General features: G+C 51.7%; 1 protein-coding gene across 3 annotated transcripts in view; it reads right to left on the bottom strand.

The window, feature by feature from the left end:
* Positions 1–286: 286 nt before the first annotated feature.
* Positions 287–8,744, bottom strand: part of ANKRD24 (ankyrin repeat domain 24) — a 26,884-nt gene continuing 18,426 nt past the window's right edge. For all 3 annotated transcript variants that reach the window (XM_083483651.1, XM_083483650.1, XM_083483652.1), the window contains 5 exons: positions 8,511–8,632; positions 6,129–7,745; positions 3,862–4,026; positions 1,980–2,045; positions 287–1,247 (listed from right to left, as the gene is read on the bottom strand). In XM_083483651.1, coding sequence (XP_083339777.1) covers positions 1,170–1,247; positions 1,980–2,045; positions 3,862–4,026; positions 6,129–7,745; positions 8,511–8,632 — 2,048 coding nt within the window. In that variant the 3' untranslated portion in view covers positions 287–1,169. The remainder of the gene's footprint in view (positions 1,248–1,979; positions 2,046–3,861; positions 4,027–6,128; positions 7,746–8,510; positions 8,633–8,744) is intronic.

The following is an 8,744-nucleotide window of genomic DNA, read 5'->3' as shown; positions in this document are numbered from 1 at the left end:
TTCTTTCTTTTTCTTTTTCCTTCCTTCCTTCCTTCTTTCTTTTTCTTTCTTTCTTTTCCTTTTCTTTCCCTCCCTCCCTCCCTCCCTTCCTTGCTTCCCTCTTTCTTTCTTTCTTTCTTTCTTTCTTTCTTTCTTTCTTTCTTATTTTTTTCTTCCCCTTTCTTTCTTTCTTTCTTTCCTTCCTTCTTTCCTCTCTCTCTCCTTCTTTCTTTCCTTCCTTCCTTCCTTCCTTCTCTTTCTTTCCTTCCTTCCTTCCTTCTTTTTTCTCCCTCCCTCCCTCCCTCCCTCTTTTTCTTTCTTCTTTCTTTCTTTCCTTCCTTCCTTCCTCTTTCTTTTTTCTTTCTCCTTCCTTCCTTCCTTCCTTCCTTCCTTCCTTCCTTCTTCCTTCCTTCCTTCCTTCCTTCCTTCCTTCCTTCCTTCCTTCCTTCCCAAACCACTTCCCCTCTTTACTCACTCTCCCGTCTTTACCCCATTCCTCCCCACCAAAAAGCCTGTATGTGTCTCTTCCCCCCACACCCCACACCCCACACTTGTATTCCCACAACCACCCTGCGAGGTAGGCTGGGTTGAGAGAGAGAGAGAAAGAGAGAGAGAGAGAGAGAGAGAGAGAGAGAGAGAGAGAGGGACTGCCCCGGTGAGCTTTGCGAGTGAAAGGGTTATTTGATCCCGGTTTCCGTCGCCCAGAGGCTCTAACCGCTACGCCGCGCTGCCCCTGGTGAGAAACGGCCTCTGCCCAACCCCGCAAGCACCTTTCCCACCTGCAGCATGGGCTATCACAGTGTCGCGGTGGGCGGATGTTCCACAGGTGCGGCTTTGCGCAGAAGGGAGGTGCAGTGATGGAGGGTAGTGGATTTCTGCCTGCTGGAATGGCCCATTAAAACCCTTTGAAGGTGGTGACGGGGGGGGGCAAAGTGGGGGGCAAAGTCTTCCTCGCAGGCGCTCCCCGAGGACAGAAAAGGCAAAGTCCGTGAGGATGGGGGTTCAGGAAGACTCTTGTGCAGGCGAGGCAGGCAGGCGGCTTGCGTTCCAGAGGAAGCGAGTGCGAAGGATCGGTGCCGCACTGCAGGGCTGGCCTGAGGGGAAGGGAGTTCTCTAGACAGCAGTTCTCCAATATGGAAAAGCCCCCCCCCCCCCCCGGTTTGAAATCGGCGGTCCTCTTTTCCCGAATCTCATCTGCCTTGTTCCTGGAGTCTTTGCATCTGCAGAATCTGGAAGAGGATTCTCTGAATGTCTTCATCCATGTGTCCCTGGGAAGAGAGAAATATTATTATTATTATTATTATTATTATTATTATTATTATTATTATTATTATTACAGTGGTACCTCGGGTTAAGTACTTAATTCGTTCCGGAGGTCTGTTCTTAACCTGAAACTGTTCTTTACCTGAAGCACCACTTTAGCTAATGGGGCCTCCTGCTGCTGCCGCGCCGCCGGAGCACGATTTCTGTTCTCATCCTGAAGCAGAGTTCTTAACCTGAGGTACTATTTCTGGGTTAGCGGAGTCTGTAACCTGAAGCGTATGTAACCTGAAGCGTATGTAACTTGAGGTACCACTGTATCATCATCATCATCATCATTTAAAATTATTATCATTTAAAATTATTGTTGTTGTTATTTAAAGTTATTATTATCTAAAGTTATTGTTATTTACAATGATTGTTATTTAAAATTGTTATTATTATTTAGAATCATAGGCAGCCCTGTTTAGGGAAGTTTTTAATGTTTAATGCTTTATTGTGTTTTTAATATTCGGTTGGCTGGGAAAGCTCAGCCAGATGGGTGGGGTATAAATAAATTATTATTATTATTATTATTATTATTATTATTATTATTATTATTATTATTAAGGATCTGTATGGACAAAGTCTCCCTCCGGGTTGCCCTCCAAGCCTCTGACCACCCCCAAAATATGGAGCCCCAATCCTGCAACCTGGCAGGTAAATTCCAGGTAAACTCACCTGGGTCCAGGTAAACTCACCTGGATGGCATAGAGAAGGTGTCCCCTGTACAAAGAAACAATATTGCCATGCCGTCGCTCAGCCTCCTGGAAGAAGAAAGGAAAAAGGTTTCAAAGCCAGGAACCACGTCCCCAAGCCATCGTTGTAAGAATTCTAAGCTCTCGAATATAAAATTGATGTTTGTAGGTGCGCAAGGCGAAAACGCACAGACATAGGTCCAGGAATCAGCGTGTTTTTACATGAGTAGAATGTGCCCTTTTATTTAAAATGCATCTCTGGGTTATTTGTGGGGCATAGGAATTCGTTCATTATTATTTTTCCCCAAAACATAGTCCGGCCCCCCGCAAGGTCTGAGGGACAGTGGACCGGCCCCCTGCTGACCCCTGGAATAGAACATCTCTATATTCATTGGAGAAACATTGGAGGGGATGAAATAGGACGTCCCTATTTTCAGGGGAGAAACGTTGGAGGGGATGGAATAGGACGTCCCTATTTTCAGGGGAGAAACGTTGGAGGGGATGGAATAGGACGTCCCTCTTTTCAGGGGAGAAACGTTGGAGGGGATGGAATAGGACGTCCCTCTTTTCAGGGGAGAAAATTCGGGATGGAGTTATCCGACCCCCGAGCCGTCTGAAGGTAGCCCTGTATAGGGAAGTGTTTTTTTATGTTTCATTTTATTATGTTTTTCATATATGTTGGAAGCTGCCCAGAGTGGCTGGGGCAACCCAGGTAGATGTATGGGGTCGGGGTATAAAGAGTAAAACTATCATTATGGAATGGGACATCCCTATTTTCATCGGAGAAATGTTGGAGGGCATGTTCCTGCGACGTGTGTATGATGCTTTTTGGGCGGTCTCAGGGCTGGGCAATTTCATAAGTATTTTAAAAGACCTTTACTCTGGGTCCTCACCTGTTTGCAAGAGAGGAGCAGTCAGAACTCAGTTGCAACAGAAAAATAAATATCTTCCTTGCTTTCACTAGATTCTGCCTCCATCCATTCTTCTCCGACTTAGGGGGCAATGAGGAGCTGGGCTACCAAAGCCGACCCCAAATTTTTCCTATAACAGGAGTTGCGTGTCACGATATTCTGGGGACGTCAGCGAGAGATGAACTCCCCTTGGCTCGCTCCGTAATTAATCCCGTAAACCCAGATTACTTTCCCCAAACACTGACTCATCATGCAGGAATTAATCTGGATTGGCCAGGATTAATTACAGAGCCAAGCCTTTTGGCAAGAGCTCTCAGGACTGACATCACAGGCAAGGATCCGCCGCGCTGATTACTCGGGCAGGGTGGCCGAATCCCATTGTGTTCTCGGCAAGACTCCATGCGACGAATTTTGGGGAAGGAACTGGTCGTTTTTAACGATGGGCGGCTAGCCGGCGGAACTCACCGCTACAAGATGCTGTGGCGGCCAAGAATGAATGAATGAATGAATCTTTATTTGCGTCAGCCGTGCTGATCGCCAAAGAATGGATGCTTTTGAATTGTGGCGCTGGAGGAGACTCTTGAGAGTCCCATGGACTGCAAGAAGATCCAACCTCTCCATTCTGAAGGAAATCAGCCCTGAGCGCTCACTGGAAGGACAGATCCTGAAGCTGAGGCTGCAAGACTTTGGCCACCTCATGAGAAGAGAAGACTCCCCGGAAAAGACCTTGATGCTGGGAAAGATGGAGAGCACAAGGAGACGGGGACGACGGAGGACGAGATGGTGGGGACAGTGTTCTCAAAGCGACCAGCATGAGTTGGACCAAACTGCGGGAGGCAGTGGAGGACAGGAGGGCCTGGCGTGCTCTGGTCCAGGGGGTCACGAAGAGGCGGACACGACTAAACAACAACAACAACAGAGGGTGGCCCCCATCGTCCCCTTCCTCAACAAGCCAGCCCCCGCGAGATACTCACAGCCAACTGCTGCTCCAGATCTCGGATTCGGCCCTGGAGAGTAGCAACCTCCTGCCGCGACTCCACCTTTGGCGAGGTGGCTTTGGCCGAAGCCTCACCCGACAGCTCCGAAAGGTCATTCAGAGCTTCCTTGAGTTTGAAAACTTCCTTGGAAAGCTCTGTGATCTGCAGGGCAGCAAAGAGGCAATTTATTCTCCCAGTGCCCGCCCATTCCGACATTTCCCCCCAATAAAAGAGCATCGTGAAACTAAAGGGGTTTTGCTATTTCCTCCTCCGTCCAAGCCCATTTTCCTTTCATGCTGCGTCTCCCCCCCCCCCCCGACTGTGAATCCGTAAGCTGCTTCAAATATTTTGCAAGGGTTCCTAGGTGCAGCTTCTTGCTAGCTTCGGTATGGAAACTGTGCAAAATTTGTGTACAGGACATTTGATTCTCTGCAGTTGTAGCTAAAAGTTAGCAGCGTTGGAATAACACTTGTAGTTTAAGGACGAATTTTGGACACAATGGGGAGATAAAAGATTTGGATTATTGTAAAAGATTCCAGTAGGAAATGTTTAGCAATAGGGGAGAAGGGAAGTTCGGGAGATTTTTGTCATTTTGTTTTTAAGATTTATGTTTGTTATACAGTGGTCCCTTGGTTCTCAAACAACTTGGAACCCAAACACTGCAAGCCCAGAAGTAAGTGTTCCAGTTTGCAAACTTTTTTCGGAAGCCGAACGTGCTCCGTTTTGAGTGGCTGAGTTCTGTCTGTTTTTGCTATTTATTTCACGTTTTTGTTTTGGCGGCTCTGTTTTGTTTTGTTTTCGCAACTGTGCAGAAGAACCCAGTTCAGCTACTGATGGATGGATGGATTTTGTGACTGCAGTACATTGATTATAGCAGGCATAAGCAAACTCCGACCCTCCAGATGTTTGGGACTACAATTCCCATCATCCCTGACCACTGGTCCTGTTAGCTAGGGATGATGGGAATTGTAGTCCCAAACATCTGAAGGGCCGGAGTTTGCCTACGCCTGGATTACTGCTTTTATTTTATGGATCGATGGTCTCATTAGATAGTGAAATTCACGTTCAATTACTGTTTTAGGGGTTTTTAAAAGCCTGGAACGGATTAATCCGTTTTGCATGAATTTCTATGGGAAAGCACGCTCTGAGTTTTGGAACGCTTTGGTTTTGGAACGGAATTTCCGGAACGGATTCAGTTTGAGAACCAAGGTACCACTGTACAGTAATACCTCATGTTATGTTTGCTTCATGTTACGTTTTTTCAGGTTGTGTCTCGCGGCGACCCGGAAGTACCGGAAAGGGTTACTTCCAGGTTTCGCTGCTCGCGCATGCGCAGTAGCACTAAATCACGCTTCGCGTATGCACGCAAGTGCCAAATCACGCTGCGCACATGCACAGATACGGCACTTCAGGTTGTGGGCTTTTCATGTTGCGAACGGGCCTCCAGAACGGATCCCGTTCGCAACCAGAGGTACCACTGTATTTGTAAAATTTCAATTTGAAAAACCAACCGAATAAATAAATATTAGCAGGCTTCTAGAGAAGCCCTCCAATTTACAGTGGTACCTCTGGTTACGTACGCTTCAGGTTACAGACTCCGCTAGCCCAGAAATAGTACTTTGGGTTAAGAACTTTGCTTCAGGATGAGAACAGAAATCGTGCTCCGGCGGCGCGGCAGCAGCAGGAGGCCCCATTAGCTAAAGTGGTGCTTCAGGTTAAGAACAGTTTCAGGTTAAGGACAGACCTCCGGAACGAATTACCGTATTTTTCGCCCCATAGGACGCACTTTCCCCCCTCCAAAAATGAAGGGGAAATGTGTGTGCGTCCTATGGGGCGAATGCAGGCTTCAGGAAGCTTTGCGCAACCCTCGGGAGACCGGTGGGAGTTCCCGCGGGCTCACAAGGCTTGCGGGCAGCAGCCTGCAGCCCCCGCGAGTGTCCGCAAGCCTTGCGCACCCGGCAGGAGGTCCCGCCAAGCGCGCGAGGCTTGGGGCGGCAGCCTGTCGCCCGAAGCACAGGGAGCCGTCCGGAGGGTGCCCCGTGCTTCGGGCAGGTGAGCGCAAGGCTTGGGGCGGCAGCCAGGGCGGGGGGGGAATAATTTTTTTTTATTCATTTCCCCCCCAAAAAACGAGGTGCGTCCTATGGGCAGGTGTGCCCTATAGGACGAAAAATACGGTAAGTACTTAAGCCGAGGTACCACTGTATTTCCCAAACCCAAACAGATGTGCCTGGGCCTCCTCGGAGCGTAAGCACGCCTGCACTCACTTTGCGGTCCTTTTCCTTGACCAGCTTGGCCGAGTCCTCGATGTGGCTGTGCAGCTCCCGGATCCGCTCCGACTCGGCCCGCAAGCCTTGCAGCTGCTTCTCAGCGGCCGCCAGCTGGGCCTCAGCCGCGTGCTTCTCGCTTTTCATGAAGAGGGCCTCTCGCTGGACCTGGAAGACCTCGGTGCAGGTCCGTTCGTGCTTGCGCCCCAAATCTGCCAGCTTGGCGCTCAGGGCGTCCGCCTCGCCCTGCAGCCGGGCACGGAGCTCCTCGTGCGCCTCCTTTGAGACAGCTCCCTTCAGAACCACCTCCAGCTCCTCCTTGAGGCCCACAATCTCCTGGTCCTTGGCCTTCAGCTCTTGCTCCAGAAGCTTTGACTTGGCCTTCAGCTCCCACAGGGTGCCCTCCAGCGCCTCCTTGGCCCGGGCGTGCTCTGCGAGGGGCACCGATCCACGCCGACAGGTCTCCGCCACCTCCCGCGCTTCCGCCAACTCCTTCAAGGTGCCCTCATGCCGCTCCTTCAGCTCCGATAGGCTCTTCTCCGCCTCGGAGAGGGAGGTCCTCAGCTTGCCTGCCGCGTCCTCCTGCTTCCGTCGAGAAGCCAGCTCCTCCTTGGCGGAACTCAGCTCCTCCGCCAGCGCCTCGCGGCCTTTCCGGAGCTGATCCGCCTCAGCCTCAGCCGCCCGGCGCTGCCCCTCAATGGCGTCCAGCTGGCTCCGCAGTTTGCCAGCCTCCTCCCTCGAGCTCCGACTCCCATCCTCTTCCAGCTGCCGGGTCTTCTCCTTCAGTTCCCTCACCTCGGCCTCAGCGGAAGCACACCTCGCCAGAAGGGCCTCCTTCTCTCTGGAGACCTCATCTAAGGAGACCTTCATCATCTCCTTGTCCTCCACCACAGCTGCTTCCTCCTGAGCCCTGAGGCGTCCCTCCAGATCCTTCACCTTCCGATCTCGCTCCTCAAGGTCCATCCGAGCCTGGTGCAAGGCGGACTTCGTAGTCTCCGGACCAGCTGCTTCCTCCTGAGCCCTCAGACGTCCCTCCAGATCCTTCACCTTCCAATCTCGCTCCTCAAGGTCCATCCGAGCCTGCTGCAAGGCGGTCTTTGTCGTCTCCAGCTCGGTCCTGGAGCTCTCCAACAACTCCTTCTCCTCCACAGACAAGATGCCCAGCTCCATCTGTTCTTGAAGGAGCTTTACTTCCGCTAGGGCTGCCTGGTACTTCTCCCGGGTGGCGCTGAGTTCCTTCGCCAGCTCCTCCATCTCCTCCTTCCTGGCTCCTGCCTCTGCTTGGCTTGCGTCTCCTTCCGTCCCCAAACCAGAGCTCCCCTCTGCAGCCGGCCCACTGCCACCCCGGAGGGCCGGGAAGCTGCTCTTCTCCAAAGCCAGTTTGAGGGCCCGGATTTGCTTCTCGTGGTCGGCCTTCAGTTGCTCGTACGCCTCCACCGGGATGAGCTTGCAGGACGACTCGCCAGCTCCGTCGACGGACTTCAGGGCCTCCTGGGCCTCCACGTGTTGCTCCTTCAAGCGGTCAAACTCGGACCGGAGCGAGTCGTACAGGATGATGGGGATGAAGTCCGCCGAGATGTCGGCGTCGCTCTCGTCCTTCTCGTAATTCTCCAAGACCTGCGGGAGATGGGAAGTTAGTTGGTCTGGAGGACTCGCTGGTCCTGAACAACTGTGCCCCTGAAGGACCAGGTGCGCAGCCTGGGAGTCATTTTGGACACACAGCTGTCCATGGAGGCGCAGGTCAATTCTGTGTCCAGGGCAGCTCCATCTGGTACGCAGGATGAGACCCTCCCTGCCTGCAGACTGTCTGGCCAGAGTGGCGCATGCTCTGGCTATCTCCCGCTTGGACTACTACCATGCGCTCTACATGGGGCTACCTTGGAAGGTGACCCGAAAACTGCAACTAATCCAGAATGCGGCAGCCAGACTGGGGACTGGGAGTGGAGACCATATAACACCGGTCCCGAAAGACCTACATTGGCTCCCAGGACGTTTCCAAGCACAATTCAAAGTGTTGGTGCTGACCTTGAAAGCCGTAAACGGCCCAGTAGACCTGAAGGAGCATCTCCACCCCCATCATCCGCCCCGGACAACGGGGTCCATCTCCAAGGGCCTTCTGGGGGTTCCCTCGTTGCAAGAAGCTAAGTTACAGGGAACCAGGCAGAGGGCCTTCTCGGTGGTGGCCCCCTCCCATCAAATGTCAAGGAAATAAACAACTACCTGACTTTTAGAAGACATCTGAGGGCAGCCCTGTTTAGGGAAGCATTTAATGTTTGATGTTTTATCGCGTTTTTAATATTCTGTTCGGAGCCGCCCAGAGTGGCTGGGGAAACCCAGCCAGATGGGCGGGGTATAAATAGCTGTGGGGAGTTCTCCGTTTACCTGTATCTTTTCCATCAGCTCCTTGTTCTTCTGGGTCAGGGAATCAACCTGTCCTTGCAAGGTCGCCAGGAGTTCCTCAGTGGAGACGCTCAAACTCTTTTTGGAGAGAAGAAGCTCTGCCCCTGTCGAAACAAGAGCAACTTTAAAGAAAAGCCGAAATCCCGCGGCAACGCATCGCGCTGCAGAGTCCGGATTCGATTCGTCACATTTCAAATGAATCCCAATAAATAACAA

Source organism: Podarcis liolepis (genome assembly GCF_965112155.1).
Source record: "Podarcis liolepis genome assembly, chromosome: 18".
In the NCBI taxonomy this organism is placed as follows: domain Eukaryota; kingdom Metazoa; phylum Chordata; class Lepidosauria; order Squamata; family Lacertidae; genus Podarcis; species Podarcis liolepis.
This window is presented reverse-complemented; position numbering and strand designations above follow the sequence as displayed.